The sequence below is a fragment of the Eleutherodactylus coqui genome, chromosome 1 (genome assembly GCF_035609145.1).
Source record: "Eleutherodactylus coqui strain aEleCoq1 chromosome 1, aEleCoq1.hap1, whole genome shotgun sequence".
Taxonomy (NCBI): Eukaryota; Metazoa; Chordata; class Amphibia; order Anura; family Eleutherodactylidae; genus Eleutherodactylus; species Eleutherodactylus coqui.
In genome coordinates, this window is record NC_089837.1 from 525948669 (window position 1) to 525969535 (window position 20867).

The window sequence follows — 20867 nt, forward strand, 5'->3', positions numbered from 1 at the left end:
GGGGCCAGTGATTGGCTGAGTATTACGTGAATGATGACTGCTGGGGCCAGTAATTGGCTGAGTAGTTACGTGAATGATGACTGCTGGGGCCAGTGATTGGCTGAGCAGTTACGTGAATGATGACTGCTGGGGCCAGTGACTGGCTGAGCAGTTACGTGAATGATGACTGCTGGGGCCAGTGATTGGCTGAGCAGTTACGTGAATCATGACTGCTGGGGCCAGTGATTGGCTGAGCAGTTACGTGAATCATGACTGCTGGGGCCAGTGATTGGCTGAGTATTACGTGAATGATGACTGGCACGTGACGACTGCCGTTGTTAATCAGATTGGCAGAGACCAGAGCCGCGGCATTGGGCACAGGAGGCCACCGCAGAGTCAAGTATGGCTTTCTTCTATATTTTACACTGTTATATATTCCCTGTGTTTTTGCTTTTTTTAAATCTTGGAAAACCCCTTTAAATGGGTATTCTGGGATTACGATATTGATGACCTATCCTATGGAGAAGTCATCAGTATAAGATCGGTGGGTGTTCTGCTCTGGACCCCCATAGATCAGCTTTCTGAAGAGGAAGTAGCGCTCGGGCGTACCACCAAGGCCTCTTCTCAAGCATGTGACATCCCGTTCATTGGTCACATGGCCTGAGAGCAGCTTAGTTCCATTCAAGTGAATGAGATTAAGCTGCTATACCAGGTACTACCGCTATATAATGTACAGTACTGTGCCTGGCATGTACCACACAAGCACCCCAGCCACTTCAATCAGATGATTGGTAGGGGTCCCAAGCTGCCACACCCCACTGATCTTACATTGATCACCTATCCTGAGGAGAAGCTCATCAATATCTTGGTGTTGGAAAACCCCTTTAAAAAAAAAAAACAGACAAGATCTCCTAATTCTGCAGAGTTCCCAAGTTAGTACATATCTCCAAGTGAAATGCAGACCCCAGACCAAGACTTCATATTAATCCAGCTGCCCAGGCATATTTACCAGTGTGGAACCACTGATGGTCAGATGGAACCCTCGTCAGGGAGCCAATGAAGCGACAGGGGTGTGTGCAATTTGTGAAGACCTCAAGGTATCCACTTACCACTAACTGAGAGGGTTCGTGAGGAGTTCTCCGACAGGCCAGTAAGGTCCACATAGGCACATCCAAGAAGACGGTCGGTGTCCTGTGGTCTTGGCCCGCTGGTGTCCTTCCCATAGGAGCGCCAGATCTGAACCTCCAGCTTCTCCTCCCGTAGATACCACACGAGTGGCTGGTGTTTCATCAGCTCCACAGTCCTCGTCTGCTCGAACACAACAGTCGCCCGCTGGCCATCTTCGGATAAGGCTGGCCTCTTTAATGGAGAGCAGACAACTTCTTTATCGTACATCCGGTACCGCAGGTAGCAGTAAGTGCTTTTGTGGAGGTGCTTGTGACCCGCCATAAGCAGGCAGTGCAACGGAAGCCAGACCTTGGGGATAGTAACCGAGAGGTTGACCAAGTCATCCTTCTGGCTCTCGTCTTCATCATCCTCATCTTCGGTCCAGCCCAGACCTCGGGCGACCTCCAGGACACGTTCTCTGTCTGCGTGATGAGAAAAGCTAACAGAAAGCTCCAGACCTCCTACAACGTTGTCCAAGACCCCTGCCGTAGCGAGGAGCAGAGAGTCGTCGGAAGCCATGACTGAGTGCCAGCCAGAAATCCCTAGGAGAGGAGACAGAAGTGTAAGGAGGGACCTGCTCCAACTACTGGGGAGCGCGGCATACCTTGTGTGTAAACATGTCACTAGCCTGTAGCGCCGTGGCTGAATTGGTAGGTTTTATGTAATCGAATATGCGGATTTCAAAAATCAATATGAAAAAAATTCTCCAAAAAACGGAACCCCTCCCTAAATGACCGGAAAAATTCAGTTTTTTTCACTATTTATTCGTTAAAGTTTCTTTTCGCGTTGATTGCTTCTATTGGTGGGTTTATGACTGCGGTGAGGAGTGAATGGTTTTTGTACGTACAGAAATATAAATAATAGGGTTGTGATTTTTCATGTTTTTTGGTTTTAATTAATAATAAATAAATATGTTTTCTTTTATTTTGGGCATAAAATAAATAAATAAAATATGAAAATTATTGATAAAAAATGATTTTTCGTTTTTTTCAAGTGTAAATAGGGAGGGGGGGGGGTCCGGTTTTCAGCGAATTTTCTCGTCTTGATTTTTGAGATCAGCATACTCCATTACATACAACCTGAAATGTGCCTTCCAGTCAGACCAAAAAGGCCTCCGACCCTACAGACTAATGACCACCATGCGGATCACGAGCGACAATTCGGTTCACTCGTCGCTACTTGCTTTATTTTAGCTGACCTAAAAGTAGTCTCTGGTTGATTAATTATCATCTGGTGCAAAAACAGGTAATTGTTTTTGTTCAACAACTAGGCAGCAGCTTTGCAGGGAGGGGGGCGCGGTTACAACATGTACCTCCCACCGAAAAGCTGATTGGTTCCTGTTATTTTAGCTCCCTCCCCCAACAGTTTAGGACGCGCTCAGTTCGTTCTGCAGGAAAAGGACATTACAGTTTTGTATAGACTGATTTGTCCTACTTCACAAGGCGGAACGCAGCTCCGGGTCCATCAGTGCTACCAACATGGCTTTAACCCCTTCCCGCTTCAGGGCGTAAGTTTGGTACAGGGTACTTCCCGCAACAGGACGTAAACTTACGTCCTGGAGATAGCGCGGGATCACATATGATCCCGCGCTATCCCGCAGCAGGAGCTGGCTGTCAGTCACAGTCAGCGTCCCGCTGCAACAGCGAGGGGGGGGGGGGCATTGGAGATGCGCCACCCCCGCTGTTAATCCCTTCCCTGCCGCGATCTAAGTAGATCGTGGCAGGGAAAGAGTTAACAGAGGGAGCGTGCTCCCTCTGTGCCTCCGGCCAGCTCTCGCGATAACATCGCGAGAGCCCGGCCTGTCACTATGGTAACAGGATGCCAGACACTGGCGTCCTGTATTGCCTATGCCTATGATCGCTGTATAAAGCGATAAGGGCAGCGATCATCAGGGCTGTGGTCAAAGTCCCCCAGGAGGACACAAATGTTGTAAAAAAAACAAAGATTAAAAAAACGAATTAAAAAAAATGTAAAAAAAAAACATTTTATGCTTTTTCTCAGATTAGCATAAAAAAAATAAATAAAACCCCACATATTTGGTATTGTCGCGTCCGTAACGACGCGTACAATAAAATGCACATGCTTTTGACTGAGCACGGAAAAAAAACGCAAAAAAAAAACTGAGGTAAAATGCTAATTTTTAGCATTTTGCCTTTCTAAAAACGCAATAAAAGTGATCAAAAAAGCTGTATGTACCCCAAAATGGTACCAGTAAAAACTACAGCTCGTCTCTCAAATAATAAGCCCTCACAGAGCCCCCTACATCAAAAAATAAAAAAGATTTCCAAAAAAAGGGGTTTTATTGCAGAAAAGTGGGAAAACCTAAAAAAAAATGTAAGAATTTTGGTATCGTTGTAACCGTACCGGTCCGCAGAAAAAAAATGGAATGTCTCATTTATGCTGCATGATTAATGATGTAAAAAAAAAAAATAAAAAAAAATCTATGGCAGAATTGATGAGTTTTCTCTCCCTGTTATCATAAAAAAAAAAAAACGTTTTACAATATAGTCTATGTACCCAAAAGTGGCACCGATAAAAACTACAGTTCGCCACGCAAAAAACAAGCCCTCATACGGCCGCGTCGACGGAAAAATAAAAAAAGTTATGACTTTTGATAAATGGAGAAGAAAATCCGCCAAAAATTGTTGCGTCCTTAAGCCCAAAATAGGCCATGTCATGAAGGGGTTAAGAGGACACCAAAAGTGAGATTATTGGCTTTAAAATGACATGTAAAAAAGTGGAGCTACGTCTGAAGAGCGGCCGGGAAAACTGGATTTATTGAGCAGAAAGAGGGGGGGGGGGGGATAGCGGAAGAAGATCTTTGACCCCCCATTTCTCTCCCTGTCCCAGGGGAGCGGTGACCTGCATTTTTGTTCATGTTATCATCCCCCTCCAACAAGAAGAGAGCATATAAGTGTCACGTATGGGTCCTTTTTTAACCCCTCAAATGCGGCAGTAATTTGTGACCGTGGCATCTAAACATTTTTACAGTTAAAAAAAGTAAACTTTCTTCCCTTTACACAAGGCTTTAAATATTGAAAAAGGAAAAAAAAAAAAAAAAACCCCAAACCACACAATTGGTATCGCCACATCCACAACCTGGACTATAAAATATTACAATATTTATCGAGCGCTGTAAATGCCATTGAGAAAAAAAAAGAAAAGAAGAGAATTACAAAATGTGACATTTTTGGGAGGGTTTTTCCAAATTTAAAGGGGTTTTCCAGTGAAATACCATTGATGACCTATCATCAGGATAGGTCATCAATAGCTGGTCGGCCGGGGTCTGCCACTCAGGACCCCGACTATCAGTTGATCGGACACATGCTGTCAGCGCCTCAATAACACAAAGGTTGAAATGGAAGCCTCAATCCGTCTAGTGGCCGGCGAGGAGGCTTCTGTTCCGACCTTTATGCATTTAAAATGGAAGCCTCTGCACCGGCCTCCCAAGTAGTGGCCAGTGCTTGTTACTGCAGGCACGGCTCCCATCGATTTCAATGAGAGCCGTGCCTGCAGTTACAAGCGCCGGCCACTATACGGAGGTCAGCGAAGAGGCTTCCCACTCTAACCTCTGCGCTATTGCGGCGCTGATAGCATGCGTCCACTCAGCTGATTGGTCGCGGTCCCGAGCGGCAGACCCCGGGCAATCAACTATGATAGGTCATAAATAGTATTTCACTGGAAAACCCCTTTCATGTGAGGGTTGAGGGGTTACACATTTTTCCCTCCCACTCATTGGTTCCTGAAGGCACACAATGCTGGAGTGATCCTCATCTGAACCGTCCCGGCTGATCTTTGAAACAACACGTTGCGCTGCTGCCGCCTCTTGCTGGTTTGGCCTTCGAGGGAACATTCGCAGCAGTGACCTTCACTCATAAGTTGCTCGCAAGTATTTATGGGCGTTTAGTGAACTCGGCAACCAATGAGCGTTGGGGAAAGGTTGAAATTTCAAATACAGACCCGCCAAAGACCCCCGCGCCCCCAACTAGTCAACAAACAATATATCGGCTCGTAAAAAGGCCCCAACAATTCGTTCAGCAATCACTAAATTGTGCGCACCACCGCCGCTCGTACGCTTAGGGACTACTGAGTGACTATTGAGACAAGAGCTGTCCTGTATAAAACCTACGCTTGTGGATCTAGACGAGGCGATTGTAGTGACACTTAATCACAGATTACCCGATCTCTTGGTAAGCAGGTCTCTGGTGGGGATTCTCACCACTCCCAGCAGATGGTCCTGCGATGGCAAAGCTCTGCTCGTACCGGCTGTAGAGAAAGGAGACCATCAGCGTTCATCTACTGTAATGTTATTTGCATTTGCAATATAAAAAACAGAGACGAGTAAAAAAAAAAAAGGTGATAAAGAGGTTCATTTCCCGCAATATACACTGACCGCCCCTTTATTAGACCCCGGCCCTCTCACGATTGGGGCTTCCCTGTAGGGACATTCTCCCCGTGACCCCGGAGCATAAAGTCACATGACAAATTTTCCGTGGATCAGTTTCAGTGTGAATCCACATTAGATGGGAAAATCCAGCAATCTGAGCGACTTCCAACAAGGCCGGGTCATCAGTGCTAGACTACCCGGTACCAGGCTTTCACCACAACCGCAGGGGGATCTTTTCGTGTAACGGTGTGGAGAGTATACCGAAAATGGCGCAATTGAGGAAAACATCCAGCGAAAGGGGATCCTGCAGACGGAAACAACTCATCACTGAAAGGGGTCGGAGGAGGATGTCAGGAATCGTTCTGACCAACAGGCTGCACAGTCAGCTGAATACAACGCTGGAGCTCCAACTAACGTGTCCGAACGCACAACTCGCCGTTCCTCCGCACGGATGGTATAACAGCAGATACCCAGTTCCAGCGCCATTGTGTCTAAGTGGAACAAAAAGACGAGACTCCATTGGGCAAAAGAGCGCAAAAAATTTTGAGCAGCGGAAAACAGATATTTTTGGTATAACTTACCGTAAAATCTCTTTCTCGTCGCGTTCATTGGGGGCCACAGCCTAGACCATGGGATATAGCCACTGCCCTAGGAGGCGACACTAAGCAAAAAAGTGTTAGCTCCTCCCCACCTGGCTATATCCCCCCTGCAGGCACTCAGCTAATTAGTCTGTCTGCAAGCAGTAGGAAGCAAGTGGGAGTAAAATTATACATACTGTTTTATATATATACCAAAAAACAAACTTTTGGCACAATTTTCTGCCAAACCATGACCGAAGAACAGAAAGTTCCAGCAACCGCCTAAATAAACAAGGGGTGAGTGCTGTGGCCCCCAATGAACGCGACGAGAAAGAGATTTTACGGTAAGTTATACCAAAAATATCTGTTTCTCGTCCGTATCATTGGGGGCCACAGCCTAGACCATGGGATGTCCACAAGCAGTCCCGAGAACAATATATTGGGTGGGCATTCAAAGTTCGGCTGTGCGGTCAACGACCGCCGCCTGCAAGATCTTCCGGCCAAGAGCGGTGTCAGATGATGCAGCTGTGTGGACCTTATAAAATTTTGAGAACGTATGTAAGGAAGTCCAGGTGGCTGCCTTACACACCTGAAGGGCTGAGGCTCCGTGACGGACTGCCCAGGAAGCCCCTACCGCCCGTGTGGAGTGGGCCGTAACCCGAAATGGCGACGAGCGCCCTGAGGTGCGCCTCTGTTATCAGGGACCTTATCCATTTGGATCGGGTGACTTTTGAGGCTGCCAAGCCCCTTCGGGTCCCCTCCGGAATAACGAAGAGGGTGTCGGTCCTACGAAACTCCTTTGTTCTTTTCACATAGATCCTCAGCGCCCTTACTACGTCCAGGTGGTGCAGCATTTTTTCCTTTTTGTGTACTGGATCTGGACAAAAAGAAGGCAAGACAATTTCTTCATTAATATGAAACTGCGATACTACCTTTGGTAGAAACTCGGGTGATGGCCTCAGCACCACTTTGTCCTGGTGGACGGTCATATATGGCGCCTGTATAGACAAAGCCGCCAGCTCCGAGACCCTACGGATTGACGTAATGGCGACGAGGAATACCACCTTCCAGGTCAGTAGTCGCATAGAAATTTCCTTCAGCGGCTCAAACGGCTGGTCCGTCATAGTGTCCAACACGAGATTAAGGTCCCAAGTTTGGACCGGGGGTTTAAACGGGGGTGTCGTATGGGCAACTCCTTGCAGGAATGTACGTACTGCCATCCTCTTTGCGATTGGCTTTTGGAACAGTACCGTTAATGCCAACACCTGTCCCCTCAACGAACCTACCCTGAATCCTACTTCGAGGCCCGATTGTAGGTATGCAAGAATTCTGGCCACTGAGAATTGCATCGGTTGTACCCGTCTCTCCTCACACCAGGTGAAGAAGCGCTTCCAGACTCTATAATAAATTGCCGATGAGGCTGGTTTTCTGGCCCGTATCAGTGTCTGAATAACCTTCTCCGAATAACCTTTCCTCCTCAACACCTCGGTCTCAACGGCCAGGCCGTCAAATGTAGAGACTTGGAATTCGGGTGTAGAAAAGGCCCCTGGGATAGCAGGTCTCTTTGCTCTGGAGGATGCCACGGTGTGTCGAACAGCATTTCTATGATGGTCGCGTACCAGCTTCTTCTCGGCCAGTCTGGCGCTATTAATATCGCTGGTCGCCCTTCCTGCTTGACTTTCCCGAGGATCCTCGGTATGAGAGGGATTGGTGGAAATACGTATAGGAGCTTGTACTCCCCCCACAAAATGGTCAGCGCATCCGTTGCCGCTGCCTGTGGATCCCGCGCTCGGGACACAAATGGGCGTAGCTTGTAATTTAGTCGGGAGGCCATGAGGTCCACGTCTGGTGTGCCCCATTTCAGGCATATCATCCGAAATACTTCTGGGTGCAGCCCCCATTTGCCGGGATCCACTGTTTCCCGGCTTAGGTAATCCGCCACCCAGTTTTCTATTCCGGGAATGTAGACTGCGGAAATCGAGCTCAGATGCTTCTCCGCCCACGTTAGTATGCCTGCCACCTCGCTCATTACCGACGCGCTCCGTGTTCCCCCTTGTCGGTTGACATAGGCCACCGCTGTGGTGTTGTCCGTCTGGACGCGTACATTTTTTCTCTTGAGATTGGGCCCGAAGTGTCGGAGAGTCAGGTAGATGGCCCGCAACTCTAGGATGTTTATATGTAGCCTTGTCTCTCTTTGAGACCACACTCCTTGAACAGACCGGTCCCCTAGTGTTCCGCCCCAACCTGAAAGGCTGGCGTCCGTCGTCATTACTGTCCAACGACTTGGGCCCAAGGGCCGTCCCGCCTGAAGCCTCCCAGGTTCCAGCCACCACTTCAGTGACCTTTGGACTTGAGGGGTTATCTGGATTCGCTGTTCCAGGGTTATCTGGGACCCATTCCAGCGTGACAATATCAAGTGTTGTAGTTTCCTCGACCGGAACTGGGCGAACGGAACCGCCTCGAATGCTGCCACCATCTGGCCCAGGATAGCCATGCAGTGTCTGAGGGTTAGCGGTTTCCCTTGTATTAGGGACCGGACCCCCTGCCGGAGCTTGTCTACCTTTGCTTGGGGTAGCAGGACCCGGTGCTGGCTGGTATCGAATATCATGCCCAAAAACTCCAAGCGTTGTGTCGGTATTAGGCATGATTTTTCGCGGTTCACTATCCAGACGAATTCTTCTAGAATCTTCATCATGACGTGTACGCTTTTGATGTTGCCGTCCCATGACGGTGCCTTTATTAGTATATCGTCCAGGTATGGAATGGCTGATATACCTTCCGCATGGAGTAGCGCCATCACTGCTGCTAGTACCTTCGTAAAGACCCTTGGAGAGGTAGACAGGCCGAATGGCAGCGCCGTAAACTGAAAATGCCTTCCCTGTGTTTCGAAACGAAGGAATTTTTGATGTGTTTCCCAAATCGGGATATGGAGATAAGCGTCCTTGATATCTATCGAGGACAGAAATTCGCCCGGTTGCATGGAGGTTATCACGGACTTGATTGACTCCATCCGGAAATATTTTGTTCTGATGAATTGGTTCAACCTCCTTAAATCCAGAACCGGCCTCACTCTGCCGTCCTTTTTGGGTACAAGAAAAAGATTCGAATAGAACCCTTGCCTCTCTTGTGCCCCCAATACCGGTTTCACAACCCCCTGTGCCAGAAGGTTCTGCACCGCCTGCTGTAGGTTGGCTACTCCTTCCGGGGTGGTAGGCACTCCGGACCTGCAGAATGAACTCCGCGGGAGAGTCGTGAATTCGATTGCGTACCCGGATGTCACAATTTCCTGCACCCACTTGTCGCTCACGCGCCTCCCCCATGTCTCCCGAAATTGGGAGAGCCTGCCCCCCACCCTGGTGACACTGGGTGGGGGCAGCATCTCATGCCGCGCTCTTTGATCCCGCCGTTTTAGATGTTCCGGGTCGGGATCGCCATGTTTGTCTTGTTTTGAAAGAGGGGCCCCTCTTTGCGTCCGTCGGGGTTCTTGTAGACTGGGACCACTGCCCTGACCCTGGACGGGATGAAAAACGCCGAAAGGATCTAAAAAACGGTTTCCTTTTTAGTGGAACCTTCTCCTTTCTTGCCGGCATTTGTGGTAACGACGTGCTCTTGCCGCCTGTGGCGTCCTTTATCATGTCATCCAGTTTAGGTACAAACAGCCTGTTTCCTTCGAATGGCAATTTTGTTAAGGCCATCTTGGATGCTGTATCTGCTGACCAGCTTTTCAGCCAGAGAGTTCTCCTTGCCGCAACCGATGCAGCGGATGCCCGGGCAACGAACTTGGCTGCGTCTAGTTCTGCTGCGCATACAAACTTGCTTGCCTGTATGACGTTGTCTGTCAGTTCGAGCAACTCACTCGGTGGAGCGCCTGCTACAATGTCTCTCCGTAGCTGCTTGGCCCAGGCTATGGACGCCTTGCTGACCCATGCGGCCGCAAAAATCAGCTGTAAGGCGGTGCCTGTGGCTTGAAACACGGTTTTTGCCAATGTATCCAGCTTCCTGTCTTGAGGATTAGCCAGCATTGCTACCTCGGCTGTTGGCAGTGCTGTGCTTCTAGACAGTCGTGACACTGGCGGGTCAACTACCGGAGGTACCGCCCAACCCTTTTTCAGGCCCCCTGGGAATGGATATGTAATTTCCCAAGTCTTCCCGGGTTGCCTAAATTTTTTATCCGGGTTCTGCCACTCCTTGTTAAGGACCTCCGCAAAATCCGGATGGTCTGGGAAGACCTGTCGTGATCTCTTCTGCCGTCTAAATGTCACCGCGGAAGGAGGCGTCTCCACTGGTTCCTCCATTACTTGGAGGGTTTCTCTTATGGAAATTACCAGGCCGTCCATTAGGCTGGCTAGGCGCGACACCTGTTCCTCGTCTAGTTCCGAAACTGACGAGCCTGCAGAGTGGTTGTAGTCTTCAGACCCACTGCCCTCGCCTGCCGTTTGGGCCGTGTCCTGGGACGCCCATGAGCAAGACGCTCGAGGGGACTCATGGCGAGCCCGGGCTGGTCTCGCAGAATACCGGGACCGTGAAGAGTGCCTTGATCTATGGTAAGTATGCACGGACGCCCTAGACCCATGAGAGTCCCTGGATCGTCTGGACTTTGAGGGTCTAGACGACCTCCTGGTGTGGCGCGATCTACGGGGAGTGTCCTCGCTGCTAGGGGACCTCCTTCTTTTGCGTGCCCTCCCTCGCGCATATTCCGAGGAGGACGCGTCTGAGCTGGGCTCTAACCGGCGTAAAATCGCCGCAGAGGATGTGGCCAAGCCAGAAACGGCAGCGGCCAGGGACCTTGCCCATTGGGGTTCGGGCCCTGGCTCCACAGGGGCGGCGGGGGGCATCGGGGTCCCTGGAGCTGCGCGTGCCGCGGCACATCTAGCGCAGCGGGGGTCGACTTGACCGCAAGCAAACTTAACGCTGCAGGTAGTGCAAGCGTAATGCTTCACCCTCCCCTTGGCCGGGCTGGAACCCTCTGATCTAGGGTCAGACATGGCAAAAGAAAACAACTTCCAGGTAGCGGGTAAGCTAATTACCGTTACAGGAATGCCTGCAGGGGGGACGGGGAGGGCGAGGGGAGAACAACCCGAAGTGCTGCCTTGGGCAGGGCTTACCCGGTCTAGCAGCTGTTTCCGCGGTTCCCCCGGTCCAGCTGGAGCCTCTGGTCCTGACGCTTGGATGCTGTCGGGAGTCGACGCGGGTCCACCACACGATCTCGCAGCGTTGGTGACCCGGCAGGTGCTGTGGCAGGGACTGCTGCGGCGTTGTTACAGCTGCTGGTGCCCGAGACAGGAGGTGCTGCTGCTGTCCGGGTGCTTTCTCCGTAGCAGAAAGGAATTGCAGAAAGGAATTGCAGGGCTGAATGGCTGGACGGATGTGCTGCTGTGCGCTCAGAGAGCTGCGAGTGCAGACAGAACGAGGTGTCAGCTGCTGAGAGCGGCCAGTCCGCCGTCTGGCTGGCCCTTTTAAACTTGCCACGGTCGGAGGGGGCGTGGCCTGCCCCGGAAGCGCGGCCGTGACCCGGAAGTGACGTTTCCGGCCGTGACGACGGCGCTCTGCCCCCCGGAGCGCCGCGCCCGGAAGTGGCCTGCCGGCCGGCGCCCCGGCGTCCTGCAACATGCCTCGCTTCTATCCCTGCTCGGGAGAGCTGCCGCTGCTGCTGCCGTCCTGAAGCTCCATAAGGTACCCTGCGTCCGCTGCTGCCGCCAGTATGGAGTCCCCAAACGGAATGTTGCCGCCGCCGCTGTCAGTGTGAAGTCCCAATGGGGCGTCTGTCCGGGAGCCACAGCCTGTCCGTGCGCCGACCGCTCCAGCAGTGCTGCCCCCTACGCGTCACCGTCAGACAGTGCGCTACTCCAGGGAGGGGGAGCCCTATGGCTGGCGGGTAACCGACTCAGATGCGCATTGCATAGTCGGGCCCCTTTTTCTTCTCTGGGTGAGACGCCGCAGTAGTGGTGGAGACACCCCCTGCCTGCGTCTCCCCCGGGAGGCCAGTAGAGCCAGGGAAAAGCCCCGACTCCCCGCGAATAGCTCTTTCCACGTCTGCCTCCTAGCAGACACTAAGCTAAAGACTAATTAGCTGAGTGCCTGCAGGGGGGATATAGCCAGGTGGGGAGGAGCTAACACTTTTTTGCTTAGTGTCGCCTCCTAGGGCAGTGGCTATATCCCATGGTCTAGGCTGTGGCCCCCAATGATACGGACGAGAAAACATGAATCCTGATTTCTGCTGCCCTGCGCTGATGGCAGATAAGATTTTGGTGCAAGCAGCATGAATCGCTGACCCCTTCCTGTCAGCTGGTCAGAACATGTCAGCACCTCCATCTAATCTGCAGCAGCTTCCTGTCCGCACGGGCCGAGATTCCTAGTGGAATCTACACCGCAATGAATTCCTGCGGTTCTGAAGGCCAAAGGTGTGGGGGTCTGATAAAGGGGACATTTCGTGTATAGGGAACCATTCTGCTCTTGCTGTAAAAGAAATCAACCCTTCATGCACGGATTACTGCTGAACTTGTGCTGGCAGCCAAGCTGGAGACATTGATCATAAGCAAAAGGAAAATAAGCGGCGGCGGCAGCCGAAGCCACTGATTAGACATAAATTGGATTTCAGACAACCGCAGACTCCAAAAGGCAATACGCAGAGCCAATGATTAGAATGGACCTAAGAGTCACCGAAACTGACGACAACAAATACTGAGTGAAGATAGTTACTGGGATAGTAAGTGGAAGTACTTGGGGTCTCTTACCGGGCGTCATGCTCTGGTGATGGATGGAGAAGACTATCTGAGATGAGTGGAGGGTCTCCGCCAGGCTGCAGGCTTCTCCGCTGCTCCTCTGTGTCACCAGATTACAGGGAAACTCGGAGTGATGGTCGAACTCCGGGCAGAAACTGCGAGCGATTGTACGGGTGTTGCGAACCTCAATTTCCGGCAAGAAAGCTGGGCGAATAATGATGAAGGCGTTCACCCCGACGTCTGCGCTGTACTGAAACGAAGGGTCCTGCTCTGCCAGAACTCTGCAACAGAACATAAGGCAAATGAGCTCCAACGACTGAAGCCGCGGGTCTAGTACAGGTCCTTGGGAGAGGCGTACCTGGCAGCAGCCTGCAGCCCGGACGCCCTGTGGATCTGCACAGATATGGAGGCCATGCGAGTCGCCAACATCTCCACCGGGTTTCTGACGGAGCGTCTATAAGTCACGTTTACGTTCAGTAAACCTGGGAACAAGGCGATGTCACCCGTTACTGGATGGCTTTGCATTACAGATGTACTTGTATGGTGAGAATAGCTGCTTCTTACCTGAAGAGGGTGGAGGAGTGTCTGCAGAGGTCTCCGTCACTGGGGTCAGCGGTAGGCAGAACGCCTGGATTCCCAGTTCATCTCGATGGTGCATGGTCACCATGGCACACAGGCGGGACAGCGGGAGAAGTGCTTTGGCCACAATCTGGTCCCTGACATTGGGGTAATAATACCTGGAAGAGACATTACCGGTAAAACTCTTCTACAACCCCTTGGGCCCAATGTCCTCGGGTGGATTTCATTGAATCCACACGGGTCTCCCTGTGAGGGTATATGTATATATTGCCATATGTTTTTATGCTTTTATACCTGTATGCAAGTTCTATTCAATGCTAAAATGAGAAAAACTTATATGTCGCCTTACATCAGATATTCCAAAGGTTTGCAAGGCTGAGAGAGATGTGTCCAGAAATTCAGAGATGATACAGAACCGAACACGAAGGCCGCGTACTTGGCTGTTTTCCCAGAAGCGCCATATCTAGATAACGACTGTTCAACTACGTATATAACTTTCACTGTCTCAGGCCGGAAATCCGGACTTCCCATATATGGTTATGCGGTGAATTTGAGCCAATGAGCCCATCACCCATTCCTAGTGATGAGACCAAAGGGTATAAGATCCCATGTAATCTGTAATAAAGTGCACAGTCATGTCCCCGTGTGAGGAACTATACCAGACCTCCGTGTGTGGTGTCTCTTCTTTACCGCCGGCAGCGGGGCATTGGGGTGGGTCTGATTGGTGCTGTACGCAAAATTTTCCCTGACATCCCCTGTGGGAGATCCACAGCTCTAGCCACCCATAGAGAAGCACTGGGCATCCGCAGATCATTTAGGAAGGTGGGGTTGCAGATTTTTCCGTGTGGATGATCTGCAGTTCATTCACGTGCATCCATGCGGAAAAAATCTGCAATTTGCGATCTCCCGCGAGAAAATTTTAATCTTAAGACGAAACGCAGTGCATCCGCTGCAGAAATCCGCATTAAATATCAGTGCGTGCCGCAGGCATGAGGCCTTAAAGAACTGTGAGAGATACAGCCGTCAATGCTTACTGTAGCATCTAAGCAGCTGGGAAGGACGGATACCCTCCAGTGACCTCTACACAAAACAATTGTGGGGTGCTGATGAGCCTCGTGAGTCTCCCAGGGTCACCATTTATCTCAGCCTATTAAAGGGGTATCCTGGGCTGTTTAAATTGATGAGCTATCCTCTAGATAGGTCATCAGTAGTTGATGGATGGGGATCTGCCGCTTGGGGCCCATGTCTATAAGCTGATCGTGGGGCCCACAATGTCGTCATCAGTGGTCACAGCAGGCAGTGGGAGTGCAGGCTTCGCTTCCATTGAGATCAGTGTGAGTGCCTTGCTTCTTCTACACTTAATAATAATAATAATAATAATAATCTTTATTTGTATGGCGCCAACTTATTCCGCTTTCAGGCATGGATAAATGTAAAACAATACAACAATTACAATGTGAGGTACATTGGGTTAGACACAAATGGGTTGAGGGTGGTACAGCAGGTGCAGGGGGTGGGGAACACAGGCAATAGGAAATATTATGTACAGATCATTTATCAGAAGGCAAACAGGGTGGAGCACCATGGGGAGGGGCGAGGGACTAGGTCAGGAGATTTGGTATGCTTCCCTGAAGAGGTGCGTTTTTAAGGCACGTCTGAAATTTCGTGCATCGGGAATTGTCCGGATGCCTTGGGGTAGAGCGTTCCAGAGGATGGGTGCAGCTCTGGTGAAGTCCTGTAGGCGAGCATGAGAGGTTCATATTACAGGGGTGTTTAGTCTGAGGGTGTTAGCCGATCGAAGTGAGCGGGCAGGGTGGTATACTGACAGTAGGGAGGCGATGTATGGTGGCGCAGCGCCATGCAGAGCTTTGTGAGTGAGGTAGAGGAGTTTACATTTAGTTCTGCAGCGGATGGGCAGCCAATGCAGCGACTGGCATAATGCAGAGGCGTCTGAGTAACGACTGGATAGAAAAATGAGTCTAGCTGCTGCATTTAGTATGGATTGGAGCGGAGCGAGTCTAGTGCGGGGGAGGCCAATGAGTAGCGAGTTACAGTAGTCAAGCCGGGAGTGGATGAGGGCAACCACGAGCGTCTTTAGCGTGTCCGTGGTTAGGAACGGACGTATCTTAGCAATATTTTTGAGGTGCATGTGGCATGTTTGAGCCAGGAATTGGATATGGGGGGCAAAGGAGAGGTCAGAGTCCAGTGTGACCCCAAGGCATCGGGCATGCCGTCTGGGGGTTATGATGGTGCCAGACACTGGAATGGAGATGTTGAGGGGAGGTCGGTTAGAAGGTGGAAAGACAAGGAGGTCAGTTTTAGAGAGGTTTAGTTTGAGAAAAAGGGAGGACATAGTGTTAGAGACAGCGGACAGACAGTCGGTGATATTTTGGAGGAATGGTCCAGAGATCTCACGAGAGGAGGCGTATAGTTGGGTGTCGTCAGCATAGAGATGGTATTGGAGGCCGAATCTGTGGATGGTTTGTCCAATTGGGGCAGTATAGATAGAGAAAAGAAGGGGACCAAGGACCGAGCCCTGGGGTACCCCGACAGCGAGAGGAAGTGGAGCAGAGATAGAACCAGCAAAGGAAACACTGAAAGAGCTGTCAGAGAGGTAGGAAGAGAACCAGGAGGGAGCAGTGTCCTTTAGACCAATAGAGCGGAGCATAGTGAGAAGGAGATTATGGTCGACAGTGTCAAATGCAGCAGACAGGTCAAGGAGGATTAGTAGGGAGTAATCACCTCTAGACTTTGCAGTCATCGGGTCATTTGTTACTTTTCTAAGGGCAGTTTCGGTCGAGTGTAGAGAGCGGAAACCAGACTGGAGGGGGTCGAGGAGTGAGTTGTCAGAGAGAAAGCGAGTAAGGCGGGAGTAGACCAGGCGTTCCAGTAATTTGGAGATAAAGGGGAGGTTTGAGACGGGTCGGTAGTTGGCAGCATTAGTCGGGTCCAGGGTTGGTTTTTTAAGCAGAGGGGATATAATGGAGTGTTTGAATGAGGAGGGAAAAGTGTCAGAGGTTAGGGAGAGGTTGCAGATTGTGGTAAGGTGAGTAATGAGAGCTGGGGAAAGGGAGCGGAGGAGGTGAGAGGGTCGCTAGTGCAGGTGGTGGGGCGGGCAGCGGAAAGGAGCCTGGAGACTTCTTCCTCTGTCGTTGGTTCTAGCGTAGATAGTGAGTAGGTGCTGGGTGCAGTGCTGATGAAACTGGGATCGGGGCTAACCATACATTTCCTGCTTCCCTTATGGTGAAGACAACAAGTCCTGTCCTGGCCATAAAAAAGCAGGAAGCGTAGAAAGCAATTGACAGGGGTCCCGAACGGCAGACCCCTGTCCATCAAGTATGGATGACCTATTCACAGGACAGGTCATCAGTTCAAAAAGCCTGGAATACCCCTTTAAGGTCTACAGAGGTCTTATAAAAGTCCTCTATAGGGACAAAAAAAAAAGTAAAAATAAAAGTATGATAAAAATCTAAATATTAGAAAAATAAAAATATTAAAAAGTTCAAAAGATGCCCCTTTTCCCAGTTTATAAGATGAAAAAAAAATCAAAACAAAAAACTTAAGCCCAGTTTAGACACAACGATTATCGCTCAAAAGAGGTCTTTCGAGCGACTTTTGAGTGATTACTGTTCTGTGCCTTTACAGGGCAAGGTGATCGCTCAAACGCTGAACAATCACTTTGCGCTCCGAGCGGAAGGTGCAGAAGACAAGCGGGGCGCTTTTTTCTGCATCCAGCTGTTCCCTGCTCGGACGCCTGGCTGTTATACAGCCGAGCGGGGTATGCAGAATACAGCTGGACCGCTCTGTTCTTCATACCCCGCCTGTCTTCATGGAGTGGGATACAGCTGAAAGAATAGTATCAGCTGTATCCCGCTGTGACAACGATCAGCAACTGGTTAACAGAAACTGCCCGATGTCAGCGCAGTTACAAACAAAAGACGGCTTTGAGCGATTTTTGAGCAAGAATCGTTGTGTCTAAATCAGCCTTTACACCTTGTAGATTGCGCACGTTTGGAAGTGAGCCAGCACCATCCCACAACGGGAGTCGGCTGTGACCAATAGCTGGCCTCCTGCTGCAACAGTGGGGATCAGTGAGAACAGAAATGCCCATTATTAACCTACATGCCATTAACAATGTACACTGTGAACCTTTCATATGCCACGGTCAATACCGATTGTGAAATGTCAGGGGTTAACAGTAGGGAATGATGATCTCACCAATCCCCGCTGTTGCAGAGGGAGGCCGGCTGTCTGTGTCAGTCACAGCCGGCTCCCATTGCAGATAGCGTGGCCTCATAGGATGCAACTGTATGCCCACTTGTGGGACCCCCTGTTCACCCAGGGCCTAAAGATATGCCCTAGGGCGGAAAGGGGTTAACTATCGATCATTTTATATGCATCTTACCGGCACCAGATTTCAAAGGCCATCCCTCCTCCCGCAGAGAGTCCTTGCGTGGAGAATGCGCTGAGCAGCAGCCTCTGAACCGGAGTATCTGATGGAGCAACCAAGGAATGGCTCTGCCGATCATTGAAGACCGGATCTGGTACACAGAGGGTGGTGGCCGTACGAACAGGCTTCAGACTCAGGCCTGAAATAAGCAGGGAGGGAAGCGTTTACAGAGCAGGAACTACTTTGTATAAGACGCCTCGGCACTGATGTAACCGCCACGTTGCGCCGCTCATACCTCGTTCTGGCAGCTCTGACCTAGGACTACTTGCTCTGGAACGTGCTGGGAAGAAATACTGTACGAAGCAGTCGGCTTCGCCCCACACTGTGGACTGCAGAGGAGCGAGACCTTTCACGTCTTCCACATGTACCTCAAACACATGATCGGTGCTGCTCTCCGACAGCCGGGACACCTGGAAGCACGGAAACCAAAGACCCCACAGTCAATACCTGAGCAACATATCAGAATGCAGCCAGCATAGTGAGAGATCAATCCAGCTTACCTCTACGGAAGACTGTGGTGGGTCCAGGAAATGCGCCGGTCTGTCGATTTGCACCGCAGCGGTTCCCTCCTCGTTCTTCAATCTCTGCAACGCCACCACTTGGTCTCCGGACCCCATGGCAAGCAGGACCTTCAGCTGCCCACGCTCACCACCACTGAACATGTCAATGACTGGCACAAAGCTGTCCACGGCAACTACTGGATATTGTGCTTGCAGCAGAAGACGGCTAATTTTTGGGTCACTGCAAAAAGTAAAAGTCATTAGTTCGACGGACACCAAAGTCATTCTTCATTAACCCTTTAGTGACCACCAATATGTCTTTTCACAGCAATCATTAATAGGCTTTAAACCTGCACATAAATCTCTTATGGACGACTACTGACAGCCAGGCTTCTGCTGCAATTGTCCGGAATGGAGAAAGCTCAAAGCCTGGTAGTTTAACCACTTACATGCCACAAACAACAGCAACTGCAGCATGTAAAAGGATGATGGGATGGAGAGAAAAGCTCCTTCTGTCACCTATCGGCACCCCGCAATGCGATCACAGAGTAACAATGGGCTCCCACGGCAGCCAAAGGTCTAACAAAGGCCTCCATGTCGGTTACGTGGCTCAGCCAGAGTGTGATAGGCTGAGGTCATAAGCTTAGTAGAGTGCGGTACATAAGAATGCAGTGTACTATCCCAGTGATTGAACAGTTCCCATCTGCAAGCCCTCCCGAGGGATTAAAAAAACAGCATTGAAAAAAATCCTATAAAAATAAAAAGATAAATAAAACTTTTTTCCCCATAAAAACGTTTTTAAATGGATAAACCAGCAAATTGTTTTTAAAAAGCGCAGCACATAATCGGTATTACCGCATTCAGAACAACTCAGTCTATCAAAATATTTGGTTGTTTATCTCACTTGGTGAATGACCTAAAAACAATATTAAGAACCAACGCCCAAATTGCCAATTTTCTTTCATTTGTCTCCCAAAACGCAATTAAAAAAACAATCCAAAAATCACACGTATCCCGAACTAGTAGCAATAAAAACTACACAGAGCTCTATTGATAGAAAAACAAAAATCCCCCGGGTCTTAGAACGTGGAAATGCAGCCAATTGTTCTTTAAAAGTGTGTTTTTATTGTGTAAAAGTAGTGGGGAAAAAAATACAACCCCCCCCCCCCAAAAAAAAATCAATAAACTTGGTGTCACAGTAATAGTGATGATCACAGATAAGAAAGCCATCATGTTATAGTTACCAAATGATGAATGTTGTAAAAACAACCCAATGGTGGAGCTTCCTGGGGGCTTCTGTCTCTCGCCCCCAAAAATGCAATAAAAATTATAAAACATCTCGCCCCACAAAAAGCGAGCCCTCGTACGGCCGTCAACAAGTTATGGTTCTTGCAATGTGACTATGTAAATCGATGTGTCCTTAAAGGGGTTGTCTCACGCCGAAACGGGTTTTTTTTTTAATTCAATAGGCCCCCCGTTCGGCGCGAGACAAACACAAGGGATGGGTTAAAAAAAAAGTTTATTACTTACCCGAATCCCCGCGCTGCGGCGACTTCTTTCTTCCTTTACCAAGATGGCCGCCGGGATCTTCACCCACGATGCACCGCGGGTCTTCTCCCATGGTGCACCGTGGGCTCTGTGCGGTCCATTGCCGATTCCAGCCTCCTGATTGGCTGGAATTGGCACACGTGACGGGACGGAGCTACGAGGACCAGCTCTCCGGCACGAGCGGCCCCATTCACCAGGGAGAAGACCGGACTGCGCAAGCGCGTCTAAAAACGCCAGAAGACAGCGAATTTAGATGGATCCATGGCGACAGGGACGCTAGCAACGGAGCAGGTAAGTGAATAACTTCTGTATGGCTCATAATTAATGCACGATGTACATTACAAAGTGCATTAATATGGCCATACAGAAGTGCTGAACCCCACTTGATTTCACGAGACAACCCCTTTAAGACTCAAAATAGTCTAGTCACTTAGGGGTTAAATCACAAAAAAAAAACGAAGAAAGAAAAACATTTTAACGGGGTTGTGCCAAGATTTAAAGGGGTTCTGACCCGAATCAGGTTTTTCTGCTTTAGCAGCCATTGTTAACGGACACAGGGAACCCGCGATCAATGGCATGCTAAAGCATACAAATCTTACACTTATCCTTTTTCCTGTTGTCATCGGGGGGTGTCATCTCCCAGCAGGCTCCTCTTCTTCCTCCGACGAGCCGCCCCCCTCCGGGAATCCGCGCATGTGCAGTGGAGAGGTGCCCTCTGACAGGAGTCAGGACGGGCCGCCTCTCCACTGCACATGAGCAGCACTCGTGAGTTCAACCAGGACGGACGGGTCGCCCCCAGCAAGCACTCCTTGTGACGTGGCGCCTGTCCGTTCACCTCGGAAGTGGCTGACGGACGGAGCAGAGCAGGAAGCAGTCATTTTGACAGCTCCAGCTCTGCTTCTGGAAGCCACAGAAGGAGATGCCCGACGGAGGGGACATGCCTGGCGATCGGTCCTG

General features: G+C 50.2%; 1 protein-coding gene across 2 annotated transcripts in view; it reads right to left on the reverse strand.

Moving 5' to 3' along the window:
* Window positions 1-20867, reverse strand: part of C2CD3 (C2 domain containing 3 centriole elongation regulator) — a 79116-nt gene that overhangs the window by 37254 nt on the left and 20995 nt on the right. For both annotated transcript variants that reach the window (XM_066588346.1, XM_066588345.1), the window contains exons 16-23: window positions 18363-18603; window positions 18098-18272; window positions 17818-18001; window positions 13398-13570; window positions 13192-13315; window positions 12846-13114; window positions 5326-5412; window positions 1089-1688 (exon numbers count right to left, since the gene is read on the reverse strand). In XM_066588346.1, the coding sequence (XP_066444443.1) occupies window positions 1089-1688; window positions 5326-5412; window positions 12846-13114; window positions 13192-13315; window positions 13398-13570; window positions 17818-18001; window positions 18098-18272; window positions 18363-18603 (1853 nt within the window). The remainder of the gene's footprint in view (window positions 1-1088; window positions 1689-5325; window positions 5413-12845; window positions 13115-13191; window positions 13316-13397; window positions 13571-17817; window positions 18002-18097; window positions 18273-18362; window positions 18604-20867) is intronic.